Raw genomic sequence first — 14,525 nt, 5'->3', positions numbered from 1 at the left:
TCGATGAGAGAGAACATCGATCAGCTGCCTCCTGCACACCCCCTACTGGGGATGTGCCCGCAACCAAGGTACATGCCCTTGACCGGAATCGAACCTGGGACCTTTCAGTCCGCAGGCCGACGCTCTATCCACTGAGCCAAACCGGTTACGGCTATTTTTATTTTTTAATCCTCACCCAAAGATATGTTTTCATTGCCTTTTTTAACAGTTCCTTCTTTTTTACTGCAGTGTAGTAATCCATTGTGTATGTACCACAGTTTTTTGTTTTTTAAAAAAATATATTTTATTGATTTTTTACAGAGAGGAAGGGAGAGGGGCAGAGAGTTAGAAACATCGATGAGAGAGAAACATCGATCAGCTGCCTCCTGCACACCCCGCACTGGGGATGTGCCCGCAACCAAGGTACATGCCCTTGACTGGAATCGAAACTGGGACCTTTCAGTCCGCAGGCTGATGCTCTATCCACTGAGCCAAACCAGTTAGGGCATGTACTACAGTTTTTTAATCCACTCATCTGCTGATGGGTACTTAAGCTGTTTCCAAATCTTAGCTATTGCAAATTGTGCTATGAACATAGGGGTACATATATCCTTTCTGATTGGTGTTTCTGTTTTTTGGGGATATGTTCCCAGAAGTGGGATTACTGGGTAGAATGGGATTTCCATTTTTAATTTTTTTGAGGAAACTCCAAACTGTTTTCCACAGTGGCTGCACCAGTCTGCATTCCCACTAGCAGTGCACGAGTGTTCCTTTTTCACCACATCCTCTCCAGCACTTGTCGTTTGTTGATTTGTTGATGATAGCCATTCTGACAGGTGTGAGATGGTACCTCATTGTTGTTTTGATTTCCATTTCTTGGGTGATTAGTGACTTTGAGCATGTTTTCATATGTCTCTTGGCCTTCTGTATGTCCTCTTTTCAAAAGTGTCTATTTAGGTACTTTGCCTATTTTTTTATTGGACTGTTTATCTTCCTTTTGTTAAGTTGTATGAGTTCCCTGTAAATTTTGGAGATTAAACCCTTATCTGAGATAGCATTGGCAAATATGTTCTCCCATGCAGTGGGCTTTCTTGTTGTTTTGTTGATGGTTTCTTTGTTGATGGTTTTGTTGATAGTGCAGAAGCTTTTTATTTTGATGTAGTCTCATTTGTTTATTTTCTCCTTGGTTTCCATTGCCCTAGGAGCAATGGAAAAATTATATTTATATGATTAAATAAAACAAGAAAGAGAGAAAACAGGTCTATCACATCTTTTCATTTGTGCAGAAAATATATCAGTTTATTTATCCTTCCTTTGCTAAGTTAATTTAAAGATACATGGGGAAACAAAAGGGGAGACAAGAGTGGGAAAGGGGCATAGTACATGCTTTTTTAAAAGCATGTATATTTATGTCTACTTATTATAAAAGCAACTAGAGGCCTGATGCATGAAATTCCTGCATGGGGTGGGGGCGGAGTCCCTCTGCCCGATGCATGAAATTCCTGCATGGGGTGGGGGCGGAGTCCCTCTGTCCCTCTGTAACTGAATAATGCCCTCTCACAGTCTGGAACCCCTCGGGTGGTATCTGCCTTTCAGCCTAGGCCCGATCTCCAGTCCGGGGCTGTTTTGGCTGATTGGGTTTACGGGCTCTAGCAGTTTGGGTTTATGGGCTCTAGCAGTCTCGGGCTCTCGCAGTCTGGGACCCCTTGCTCCTTACCACCCGCCTGCACCCACCACTGCCACTGTGCTCGCCAGCCATGAGCCCAGCTTCTGACTGAGTGGCACTCCCCATGTGGGAGCTCACCGTGTGGGAGCTCACTGACCACCAGGGGGCAGCTCTTGTGTTGAGCATCTGCCCCCTGGTGGTCAGTGTGCATTATAGCGACCGGTCATTCCGGTTGTTCTGCCATAATGGTCACTTTGGCTTTTATAATACAGATTATTTTTGGTGATTGAAGTCAAGTAAATGCACTGTCCCTTCATCCAGAGGCCTCACCTCTTCCTCCAATCTTTCTTACAAGTCCTCTCCAATCCACCCACTTAATTGTCTGGTAAAAACAGACTGCATTTCCTACTGCCAAATGTTGATAAGTGTTCTGCGTGTTGATAAGTTTCTCTCCCTCCTGGAATATGGTTCTTTGTAGAGGGAAGTGACACTTTCAATTAAGGGTCACACCTTATTGTTGCTCATGGAGATTCTTCTGTCCCTCTTCCTCAAGAGATGCTTGTGTCCCTAAACACTCAATTTTCTGGGACAGATGACCACACAGTTGTCATGAAGGAGAGAGCCAAGCCATCAGGCTGGTGTAGGTGTGGAGAATGAGGAGAAAGTGGGAGCATAGACACTGCCTGTGAGCCAGGATGTTTGGCCTCTGGCTCTGTAACCTTTACAACCAGACAACCTGATATCCTCATGGACAGACTGAATCACCACACAAGCTTCCCTAAGACATAAAAGTCTTTGACACTGCCCTAGCCGGTTTGGCTCAGTGGATAGAGCATCGGCCTGCGGACTGAAGGGTCCCAGGTTTGATTCCGGCCCAGGGCATGCACCTTGGTTGCAGGCATATCCCCAGTAGGGGGTGTGCAGGAGGCAGCTGATCGATGTTTCTAACTCTCTATCCTTCTCCCTCCTTTCTGTAAAAAAAAAAAAAATCAATAAAATATATTTAAAATAAAAAAGTCTTTGACATGACGCCTGCCTTGTGAAACAGAAGGGCTTTGTGATGCAGCCTGGTGACCGGGTTCTATTCTCTGTGAGGCGGAGATGACAAGGCAGAGCATTGGGAATCATTAGACAGGAGGATCCTGAACGCCTAGATATAGGGATGGCTCCTCCCCTCATGCTAAAGCCATGTTGAGCTTTACTTTTGTTCTTCGGAGTGTTGGATATTTCTTATATACATATGGTGCCATCTTCCTTATTATCCTAATTATCTGGCAAGTGAAGAGGAGTTACTATGGGTTAAGGTTGGAACCTAAAAGGAGCTGCTACCAGGTAGGGAAATAATAACACAGTAATTGAACTAGTTAAGTTTTAGATAAGAAGCTTTTCAAGATCTCAGAGCCTCCTTTTACCTTTCTTGCCAATTTTTATACTATACATTCAGTTACTCTAATATGGTGCTTTTCTCTGAGCCTAGAAGTAATTTTTTTTAAAAAAATATATTTTATTGAATTTTTACAGAGAGGAAGGGAGAGGGACAGAGAGTCAGAAACATCAATGCGAGAGAAACATCGATCAGCTGCCTCCTGCACACTCCCCACTGGGGATATGCCCACAACCAAGGTACATGCCCTTGGCCGGAATCGAACCTGGGACCCTTGCGTCCGCAGGTCGACGCTCTATCCACTGAGCCAAACCGGTTAGGGCTAGAAGTAATTTCTTACTAAGCAATCCCTGCAGTGTATTTTAAAGATCAAGAACCTCTCAGTCTACCTTGGGTTGAGACCTAGGTGAAATGGAATCTATCTCACTGGATCTCAGAAGACATCCCAATATGGGGGTTTCTTCTGGTCGGTGGACTTAGTAAGCAAAAGTCCTAGGGCTGTTAAAACTAATCACCATTACCATTTAATTTATTTCAGTATTGCTCCTGTGTCATGCTTAGCCCTCTAAAGAACCTGTCCTAAGAAAGGGAACAGAAAGTAAGGAATGTGGAGAGACTTGAAGTGAGAAATAAGTAGAAAAATAAAATGTTGGGGTGAAAGGGTGGAGTAGAGGTAGGGAATATAAGTGAGTGCATTAAATACAGACATACATAGACAGGATGTTGGAAATTTATATTTTTGTCTCATTTTGGATATAAAAATGGAAACAGTGCCCTAACTTCACACTCTAACATTTTTGTCTTTAAGTGTCACCAAAAACTCAAGCCAAAATCTAGGGATGCAGTATCAAAAGGTAAAGCACCTGTCTCTTCTCTGACTCCCCTTTACTGCGGGTTGGGTTTCCGTGGATTTTGTCCCTTTGATCTCTGGTGCTTGGGTTCTCAAAACACTAAATGTTCCAATTCCACAAGTTGACACTCTCTCCCAGAAGACTTTCTTTTTTTTTTAAATTAAATCTTTATTGTTCAGATTATTACAGTTGTTCTTCTTTTTTCCCCCCATAGCTCCCCTCCACCCAGTTCCCACCCCACCCTCTGCCCTTCTTCCTGCACTCCCCAGACCCTTTTCCCCCTGAGAATTGTCAGTCCACTCCCTTTCTATGCCCCTGATTCCGTTATATTCACAGGTTTATTCCATTCATCAGATTTTTTTTCCACTTGATTTTTAGATTCACTTGTTGATAGATATGTACTTGTTGTTCATAATTTTTATCTTTACCTTTTTCTTCTTCTTCCTCTTCTTAAAGAATACCCTTCAGCATTTTGTATAATACTGGTTTGGCGGTGATGAACTCCTTTAGCTTTTTCTTATCTGTGAAGCTCTTTATCTGCCCTTCAATTCTAAATAATAGCTTTGCTGGGTAAAGTAATCTTGGTTGTAGATTCTCGCTATTCATCACTTTGAATATTTCTTGCCACTCCCTTCTGGCCTGCATAGTTTCTGTTGAGAAATCAACTGACAATCGTATGGGTACTCCCTTGTAGGTAATTAGCCATTTTTCTCTTGCTGCTTTCAATATTTTCTCTTTGTCTTTTGCCCTTGGCATTTTAATTATGATGTGTCTTGGTGTGGTCCTCTTTGGATTCCTTATGTTTTGGGTTCTCTGAGCTTCCTGGACTTGTAAGTCTATTTCTTTCACCAGGTAGAGGAAGTTTTCTGTCATTATTTCTTCAAATAGGTTTTCAATATCTTGCTCTTTCTCTTCTTCTGGCACCCCTATAATTTGGATGTTGGTACACTTGAAGCTGTCCCAGAGGCTCCTCACACTATCTTCGTATCTTTGGATTCTTTTTCTTTTTGCTTTTCTGGTTGGGTGTTTTTTGCATCTTCATATTTCAAATCTTTGATTTGATTCTTGGGATCCTCTAGTCTGCTATTGGATCTCTGTATATTATTTTTTATTTCAGTCAGTGTATGCTTAATTTGTAATTGGTCCTTTTTCATATCCTTGAAGGTCTCACTAAATTTCTCGGAGGTTTCTAGAAGATTCTTGAAAAACCTTATAACCGTGGTTTTGAACTCTATATCCAGTAGTTTTCTTTCCTCCATTTCTTTCATTTGTGACATGTTTCTTTGTCTCCGCATTTTGGCTGCTTCCCTGTGTTGATAGGTGTGCTAGGCTTTGTGTGCTAGGTGTCCGATAGGGCCCAGTGGCTCAGCCTCCCTAATTACCTGAGGTGGACACTCTTGGTGCACCCCTTTGTGGGTTGTGTGCACAGTCTTATTGTAGTTAAGCCTTGATTGCTGTTGGTATCACTGGGAGGAATTGACCTCTAGGCCAATTGGCTGTGAGGACCAGCTGTGTCTACAATGGGAGAACTGCTGTGCTGGAGACACCCTTATAGGGCAGGACTTGCTTCAGTGGGGCTTTGGTGCTCACTGAGTTTGCCTCCTGAGTGTGTCTCTTATGGATGCGAAGAGTTGTAATCTGGTATGGTCTCACTCTGACCACTGGGTACACTGGCTCTTGGATATCCAAGGAGGTGCAAAGTCAGCCACTGCCTGAGGCCACCCAGCAGGAGCTACAGAGAGATCTGCAGATTCCTCCTCTTTGTTTGGGGTTTGGAGGTGCCCAGATGAGGCCCAGCTGTGAAGCAATGCAGGCCTTCTTTTGGAAGCTCTGGGGCTCTCTGACCCAGCTGCAGTTTCTTAGGTTTTAGATTGCAAAAGGCCAGGCCATTTATATGCAAAAGCCACTGCACACAACTTGGGAGGGATTGTAAATTGGGTGGGGCGGGGTCTCAGGGTATCACCGGGGTGGAGCAAACAGCAATGGCTGTCCAGCAGCCCTGCCTTGGAGAGGTCCTGGGGTCTCTGTGTTCTGTGGCCCCATGCAGGAACAATGATCCCTGCAAGCACCTCTGAGAGAAAGCTGCCCTCGTGCTCCGACCGGATGCCAGACAGTCCAGTTTCTCCCCATATGAGTCTGGGTCCCCAGAGTCTCACCTGGAACTGGAGTTCAGATCAGTCAGGAGCTTGTATCTCCCTCCCGATTGAGAAAGACAACAGCGTACCCAGTTGCCAGCCCATTTCATGCTCCTCCGTACTTCTGCACTTCCGCACCTCTGCACCTCCTCCCAGTCTCAGTGTGTTTTTCTCTTTCCTTCTAGTTGAAGAACTTCCACTCAGCTAGACTTCCTATGGTTCTGGATGATATCTGTTTTGTCTTTTAGTTGTAGTTTTTATGTGGTTGTGCGCGGCAGCAAATCCAGGTATTTACCTATGCCGCCATCTTGGTTCCTCTCCCAGTCACTTCATTTTTCAATCCTTTATTCATTAAATGGGCATTTGAAGATCTTGCTTCACTCACAGTGTGGCTGTGATGATCTAATGAGATTAGGTCCTGGACAACTCATTGTAACTGGCTAAGTTGTATACAGACATGCCTCAGAGCATTGACTGTTAGGATTTCCAATTTTCTCTCATTCAAAGGCCTTCAGATTCCTATAGGATACCCTCAATCCTCTCTCATTCCATGTAACACTGTCTCCTGGTTTTTCAGCTAGGAGACATTTCCGGAAAGAAACGGAGAAGCCGTGGGAGCTGCTCTCTGTCATGAAAAGGTGATCATTTGATTTTTGTAGTTTTCCAACTTCAGCCTGGACAACTTGGCCTGGGACAGGGATGAGGGATGATGACTGGGATGGAGTCATACACAGCAGAGGCTGGAGCACTGTTGAGATGGTTGCCAGGGCAAAAGGGGCTCAGACATCTCTGGAGGGAGGAGTCCCAGTTCTGCTCTGGGCTACGCTCACAGTGCTCCTGGAATTCAGAATTTGACTAGTGCTTAATTCACAAAAGACACTAAAGGGGTTGATACTCAGCCAAAGACCAGTTATCCAGCTGAGAGAATGGATAAATAAGTGCATAAATAAGCCATCACTGTCATATTCTTCTTACAGCAACACCCTTTCAAGGGCAGAACCCTAGACCTTGCTGACATTACCTCCTCTGATTGTGTATTAAGGGGGCCCAGTCCCTGAGACAGCCCCCAGCCAGGAGCTTGTCATCTCTTCCTCTTCTTAAGAGCTCTAGAGAATAGGATGGACTCCCAAGAGGTGCTGTGTACACATCACAGTCCCCTGAAAGCAGAATTTCCATGTGACCTCATTTTCCACAGCTGGGAAATACTAAGTACCAGGCTGTGTCTGTCTTTGCCCCAAATGAGACTGAGTCCAGGTCCTACCTGGTGATGGCCCTTCTGATGCCCCATTAGCTAACCATTGGCTCCCCCATCCTTTGTTCCCATCTCTGGTTAAGCTGCTCAGCCCAGGTCAACAAAGAACTCACCTATCTCTCAGTCACTCATGGCCCTGTGCTCTCATGCGTTGTCTGAAACCTTGCCCAACAAGTCCCTCAACCCAGCACACCATAACTTGCAAAGTGGAGATTTCCTAGGAAGAAAAGTAGAGGACTAAGTACTAGGCGGGTAAGACCCAGGGCGTACAGGGAGGTCAGGGCCAATAGTCAGGCCACAACTTCCAAAGAGGAAGCTGTCACTCCATCAATAACAGTTGCCATGTTTCCTCTTCCAGCCAGGGCTGGCTTCCTCAGGAGGGAAGTGTGCGGAGGCTCCTGTGTGCAGATACCTCCTGCCAAATCTGCAATGCCACGGCTCTGGAGATCCAACAGTTGCTGGTGGATGAGGACACCCCGATCTATGCAACTTCACCAGGACCATCAGAGGGCTCTCCTTGCCTAAAGATTTTGCCCAAGTCCAATATGTCTTTTGAGCAGAGTCTGGAGCATCATTCCACACATACTCAAAAGCCCTCACTTCCATCTGCAACCCAAACAGTGTCACAATTAACAGCCAAGAAGTCCTTATCCCGGTCATTTACCCAGTCAGCTGGCCAATCAGACGATCCAGTGAGTATGCAAGATTACTTGGCTAAAAATGTCAATCTAGGACAGAGAATTCAAAGTCAAGATATGCCTAGGTTGCATGAGACTATGTCTTCTTTACAGTTCGAAGGGCCTAGAATTCCGGTGAACCAGCAGGAGGTGACACGACACAATCTCAACCGTGTGTATGGGAACCAAGGTCAGCCACCCTTGCATCCCCAGGTCCCTATGCTGACCCTGAACCAAGACATCACTACCCTGACACATTCTATGGCCTTGCCTATGGTCACTGTCCTCCCTTCCTACCTGCCATTCTCCAGTCCTGAAGTCCTGAGGCTTCTTGAGGTACATGTAAAAAAGTGGATGCATTTCCAGAGGTGGGGACTGCCCAGACGCGTAGAGGAGTCCCTGAGGCAGCTTATGCCAAACCTACCATTGTTTTACCAACTTGTAAACAACCAACCAGCTTCTTTCATACAAAATGAATTCTCTGTAGAGATTTTTGCGCCCATTTCTTATCAGACCTGGGGTCCATGTATGGCTGGCCAGGCTACCCAGGCATTCTGGGTTTCTGAATGGTCCATTATAAACCCAGTACAAAGACACCACTACCAGCAAAACCCAAACCACCTGGCTCTAGCCTTGCCCTCTCCAATATTTAAAGACTTAAGTGGCCTCTATCCACTTACTGGCCAACAGGCTAATGACTCAGTGGGCCATTTACAGCAGAAACACATCCAACTGTTCTGTGGCTTACCTTCCCTGCACAGTGAGTCTCTGGCTAATGCCTCCTCGAGTTCTCTAGATCACTCCACAGATGGGAGCACGTCCAAGTTCTCCTTGGAGGATCCTTTTCTCTTCAAGGAGCTGTCCTTCCTCCCTCTGTTGCCTAGAACTCCACCCCAGTCAGCCCCACCCTCTTCCTCATCTTCCCCTAATTGGGTCATGCCATCTGATCATCAACCAACTCAGATCCATGTCCCGTTTCTGACTCTGGCTGAGTGTGAAGCCTTAGAGTGTCACATGCTGCAGAGGCAGCTCCAGAGTCAGTGGGGTTTGCCAGCTGTTCTGCAAAGAGCTCAGCACACCCAGAACCCTGTGCAATATAAGTCTTGTGGCACAGCCCAGTCTCCTAGGATTGTGAAAACTTCCTGGCCGGGAAAGCCCATTTCTGTTCTCACAAGAGAGCACGCCCGGAGGCTGCTGGACTTCCACCTCCAGAGGCAGCTGATTCACCATCGCTGGGGCTTGCCCCAGATGATCCAGCAGTCCTTCCAGTTGCTCCTGGCCCCCACTCACCAGCAGACTCCATCCTGGAGCAGCACAGCCCTAGCCAATGTGAGTGTTGCCCAACATTCAGCCCTAGAGGCTACTGGTGCTGATGACCCTTTCGCACCCTTTAAGGACCCAGTGTCAGTCCTCATGCCACACTTATTAGACCAGGCCAAGGCAATACTGCAGAGCCACATCAACTCCAAATGTGGGCAGATTCATGAGGGTAAGGTCCCTGCCCATGTGTATAGGTCTTGTGAGTGCCTAATTCCCGGGGGCCTCAAAGTGGCTCCCTTCACTTGCATCCCAGAAAGCAAGCTCTTGGAACGACAGGCAGCAACCGACCCTGACCTACAACAGAAAGTTAGGCACCGGATGCCAACAGTCCCTGATCAGCAGCAAGAGACCTTCCCAGATGCTGCCACTGAGCCTCGCAAGCTAACTCCAGCCCTGTCCAAGGAAGTCCTTGAGAAACTGGAGATGATTTTACGGCACAAGTATCTGACCTTCTTATCAGGGCTGAATCCTCTTTATTACGTGGCTCCCTCCAAGGCCATGGCCCCAGCGATCACTGCTCATGCTGCCACCACAGAGGTGGTGCCTGAGGCCGTCAAAATCTTAAGAGAACCTCTGACTCAGATGATCTCACTTGAAGAGCAGGATCTAAGTCATGAGCCATTTTTTCAAGATACCAAAGAGACTTGTGAAGAAATTGCAGGTGATTTTCAGTCTGAAGTGCAAGTGGAAGGAATGATTGAGAAGGAGCCTCTAGAAAGGCAGACAGAGTTGGCTCGGCCCTACTTATTCAAGAAGCCCATCTTGGCCAAACTAAATTTCCACCTGAGAAGGAAGATCTTAGAGATACAATGGGGAATTCCCACAGAGGCAAGGGAGTCCAGGGAACAAACTGGAGCAACCCCAGAGAACACATCCACACAGGAGTCTCTTGGGAGTCTAAACAACCAAGGAAAAACATGCCTCCGGGAACTGCCCATCCCACCAGACATTCCCTGTACCCCACATCCAGAGTGGCTCTCCCTTAAGGAACAGTTGTCCACTGAGTTAAAGGCGGTACAGCAGAACCAGAAGCAACCTAGTTCCAGAGCAGCACCCCATGGTTCTGCCCAGGGGCCCTGCAAGATGACTCAACCCTATAGAGACATGACAGAGGGCCCAGTGCCTTGTGTTCAGCTGGAGGCCAGTGTGAACCACCCCAGCCTGGAGGAGTCCCAGATCCCTGAGTCCCAAAGCCCTGGCAAGAGCAAGTACTCAGCCCCAGTCCCCATGCTGACTGAAAAGAAAGAGGACCCAAGGAAACCCAAATCGTCAGAAAAACGTAGAGAAGGAGATGCAGGGTTTGTGCTCTTATCAACAAGAGAAAAAAGCCACCCTGTAGCCCAGAGGCCAAAAGGGATGCTTCTGAACAGGACACCCCAAAACCCCTGGCTACGGAGACAAGGCTTTCGGAGACATGGCTTTCGCCTTGATGCTCTCTGTCAACAGAGTTCCCAGCATCACCCTCAGCTTAAGCCCCCAGAGCTCCTTCCAGGAGTCCCTGGAGGGAAGGAATCTAAGAAGAATGACCTGCAAGACAATCAAACCGGGCTCAATGTCAGCCTCAAGGGAGCAAGGATTCCTAAGAATGCCCAGCCTGTCGGGCCCCAGGCGTCACAGGCCCAGCCTGTCCTGGCCCAACTCATTCAGCATAAGCCATTACAGGGCCCAACTTTGCAAGGTCAGGTATTGCAGGGGCAGGTGATGCCAGCCCATACTCACAAGAGGCCCAGCCTTCCAGAATCAGACTTGAGATATAAGATGAAATCCTTTCTGCAGTATATCAACCTCAAGGCAAAAGGCAAAGAGCACAAGGAATCCATGTTTTTGACAGCTGTGAACGTGGCCAACACCAGAAAAGAAAATGTAGCAAAGAGGCTGGCTCCAGCCAAAAGTCCCATGGAGCAAACTAAGACAGAGAAGAAGATCAGAGGGGACCCCAAAGTCCCATCTCCCCTGACTGAGAAGCAGGTGGGCCTGGCCTCCTTGGAAGGCTCCCATTCCCCAAACAGTAAGCTCAGGCACCGCTCCTGCTCCCATCAACTCCAGTCTTCCTCAGGCTTAGGCCACCCCCATCATTGTCCTCGGCACTGTCCTCAAGTGGCTTGTGCCACCCAACCAGGATCCCACCCCAACTCTCAACTCTCACCTCAGAGGGAAACGTTGGCCTGCTCAGGAAGACCCAGCACAATCAAAGGACTTTGTAGGCTCCCCCATGTCTGCATCCCTTGAAGGGATAGCTATTGTCTTTGTCATTAATATGTAGGTGGGGCACTACCACCCAAAATACAGTCTATATCTTTAAGCAAAGAGTTGTCTGTCTGCTCATTACCTCCACTGTTGTTTGTTAAGGGAAGTCATGAGTGAGGCTAAAATGCCCTTTGTAATGTTAACGTAAAAAAACCATTGAAACCTGTAAATAATTTTTGTGAGTTTATTTGAGCCCAACTGTCGACATATGCTGGGAAGCAGAACCTCTAGGAATTGAGAATGGCGGGGTTACATTTGTACTTATACATTTGCAATCAAAGGAGGGACACAGGTGGGTTACATGAAATTCATTGGTGATAGATTAAGGAGGAGGGATAAAGCAAAGCAGGGAAACCTCTGGGATTGGATAAAAAGTAAAATGATGGACACATACTTAGGTGGGTGCAGGATCAATTAACATGATAATGAAGGAATTTGTGGCATCTGTCCTGGCGCCCAGCACATTTAGTTGTGCTCCAGGGGCTCCAGAAAAAGGGAAGTTACAAGTTACCTAGACATTTCAAGGGTATGTTATCATAGATGCAAAAAGACAGGCTCAGTTAAGGTAAAGGTTGACTTTGTCAGTAAAGATACTGGCCCAGGACGTAACTGCCCACCATAACTGCTTTAGTTAAAGTTTAATTTCAGACCATCCTTTGTGGTTACTTAGGTCTCTGAGTTTGCAAGACTGCCATGCAGGCCTCCCCTGAACTTGTCAGGTCAGCATTTGGCCCCTTTCGTCCACACTATCTAGGGAAGGAGCTTTATTATTTTTTTAAATTCTTTATTGTTGAAAGTATTACATATGTTTCCTTTTTCAGCCATTGAACTTTCTCAGCCATCTCCCAACCCCCAGTACAGGCTCTTACCCCCCTATTGTCTGTGTCCATTGGTTATGTTTATATGCATGCATACAAGTCCTTTGGTTGATCTCTTACCCCCACCCCCCACCCCCACCTTCCCTCTGAGGTTTGATGGTCTGTTCAATGCTTCTGTGTCTCTGGTTCTATTTTTGTTCATCAGTTTATGTTCATTATATTCCACAAATGAGTAAGATTATGTGATACTTATTTTTCTCTGACTGGCTTATTTCGCTTAGCATAATACTCTCCAGGTTCATCCATGCTGTTGCAAATGGTAAGAGTACCTTTTTACAGTAGCATAGTATTCCATTGTGTAGATGTACCAAAGTTTTTTTAATGCACTCATCTGCTGATGGGCACTTGGGCTGTTTCCAAATCTTAGCTATTGTAAATTGTGCTGCTATGAACATTGGGATGCATATATTCTTTCTGACTGGTGTTTCTGATTTCTTGGGATATAGTCCTAGAAGTGGGATTACTGGGTCAAATGGAAGTTCCATTTTTAATTTTTTGAGGAAACTCCTGTTTTCCACAGTGGCTGCACCAGTCTGCCTTCCCACCAGCAGTGCATGAGGGTTCCTTTTTCTCCATATCCTTACCAACTTGTCTTTTGTTGATTTGTGGTGATAGCCAGTCTGACAGGTGTGAGATGGTTCCTCATTGTTGTTTTGATTAGCATCTCTCATATAATTAGTGACTTTGAGCATTTTTTCTTGTGCCTCTTGGCCTTCTGTATGTTTACTTTCAGAAAGTGTCTATTTAGGTCCTTTGCCCATTTTTTGATTGGATTGTTTATCTTCCTATTGGATTTCATCTTATATCTTATGTGTTCCCTATAAATTTTGGAGATTAAACCCTTATAGGATGTAACATTGGCAAATATGTTCTTCCATACAGTGGGCTCTCTTGTTTTGCTGATGGTTTCTTTTGCTGTGCAAAAGCGTTTTATTTTGATGTAGTCCCTTTTGTTTATTTTCTCCTTAGTTTCGATTGTGCTAGGGAGATGTATCGGTAAACATGTTGCTATGAGATATGTCTGCTATTTTGCTGCCTATGGATTCTTCTATGATTTTCTAGGGAAGGAGCTTTAACCCACACTTAAGCGGGGTCAGCATTCTACACAACTCCTCCCAGCCCCTCCCTGGACTGTGAATGAAGGGACTTGAGTAGAAAAGGAAGACTCTCATTTAAGGTGCATTGAAGGTAAAGGTCAGACGTGAATTCCAGCATGGCTTCCCATGGTTTCCTTGAGCCCAGAGGAGCAATGTGGACATGAGGCTAGTACTGACAAGAAGGAGTGGCCAGGAATCCCACAGGCAAAATTCACTGATGACTTCTATACATGGCCATATCTGGAGAGGAGCTTTTTAGAGAAGTGTCACAGTGATCCAGCCTTGAGGAGGTGCTTTGTGTTTATCAAAAGCATGTAGCTATTGTGATGGAATGTCCAAAGCAAATGATAGAATCTCGCCCTCTCTGCTCCCTCTTTGTTAATGGTTAGATCTTCCTGGAGAACTCAGCTGGGAGGCTGCTGATGCTCTCTTGCCTATATCCCACCTCCACTGCCTGTTATCTGCATGGAGTGAGTCCTGCAATGAAGATCTCAGTAGGATATAGAGAGGGGCTTGTTTCCCACCCCCAAGGGCAGGCAGGGGGAAGGCAGGGAGGGGAACATATAGACCAGTGGTTCTCAACCTTCCTAATGCGGCGACCCTTTAATACAGTTCCTCATGTTGTGGTGACCCCCAACCATAAAATTATTTTTGTTACTACTTCATAACTAATTTTGCTACTGTTATGAATCGTAATATAAATATCTGATATGCAGGATGTATTTTCATTGTTACAAATTGAACATAATTAAAGCATAGTGATTAATCACAAAAACAATATGCAATTATATATGTGTTTTCCGATGGTCTTAGGCGACCCCTGTGAAAGGGTCGTTTGACCCCCAAAGGGGTCACGACCCACAGGTTGAGAACCGCTGACCTAGAGCCAGAAAGCCAATGGAAGGCCCACGTGCTTTGGGGGGGGGGGGGAGTGAACAATCACTGATACTAGGTCTTCTGCCCATGATGTGATGAAGAGCAGTAAGTTGAACTTTGTTATGCAAAAGCAACGCAAATTAATTCAAAATCTGAAAACTCA

At 46.0% G+C, this 14,525-nt stretch overlaps 1 protein-coding gene across 1 annotated transcript; it reads left to right on the top strand.

The window, feature by feature from the left end:
* Positions 1 to 2,833: 2,833 nt before the first annotated feature.
* FAM205A (family with sequence similarity 205 member A) lies at positions 2,834 to 11,537 on the top strand. The gene is made up of 4 exons (XM_023762479.1): positions 2,834 to 2,977; positions 3,838 to 3,883; positions 6,593 to 6,653; positions 7,626 to 11,537. Exons 1-4 carry the CDS (start codon positions 2,834 to 2,836, stop codon positions 11,491 to 11,493), a joined length of 4,119 nt encoding a protein of 1,372 aa, XP_023618247.1. The 3' UTR covers positions 11,494 to 11,537.
* Positions 11,538 to 14,525: the final 2,988 nt, after the last annotated feature.

The sequence above is a fragment of the Myotis lucifugus genome, unplaced genomic scaffold, assembly GCF_000147115.1.
Source record: "Myotis lucifugus unplaced genomic scaffold, Myoluc2.0 scaffold_246, whole genome shotgun sequence".
Classification (NCBI taxonomy): domain Eukaryota; kingdom Metazoa; phylum Chordata; class Mammalia; order Chiroptera; family Vespertilionidae; genus Myotis; species Myotis lucifugus.
The sequence above is the reverse complement of the archived record's forward strand: the minus strand, read 5'-3'. Positions and strand labels throughout refer to the sequence as shown.

Bases quoted from the DNA above. Each gene is read 5' to 3' on its own strand.
- FAM205A (XM_023762479.1), top strand. From the start codon at position 2,834: ATGTTGAGCTTTACTTTTGTTCTTCGGAGTGTTGGATATTTCTTATAT. The intron at 2,978-3,837 runs GTAGGGAAATAA...TTTGTCTTTAAG, and splicing joins CTAAAAGGAGCTGCTACCAG to TGTCACCAAAAACTCAAGCC. The intron at 6,654-7,625 runs GTGATCATTTGA...TTCCTCTTCCAG, and splicing joins CTGCTCTCTGTCATGAAAAG to CCAGGGCTGGCTTCCTCAGG.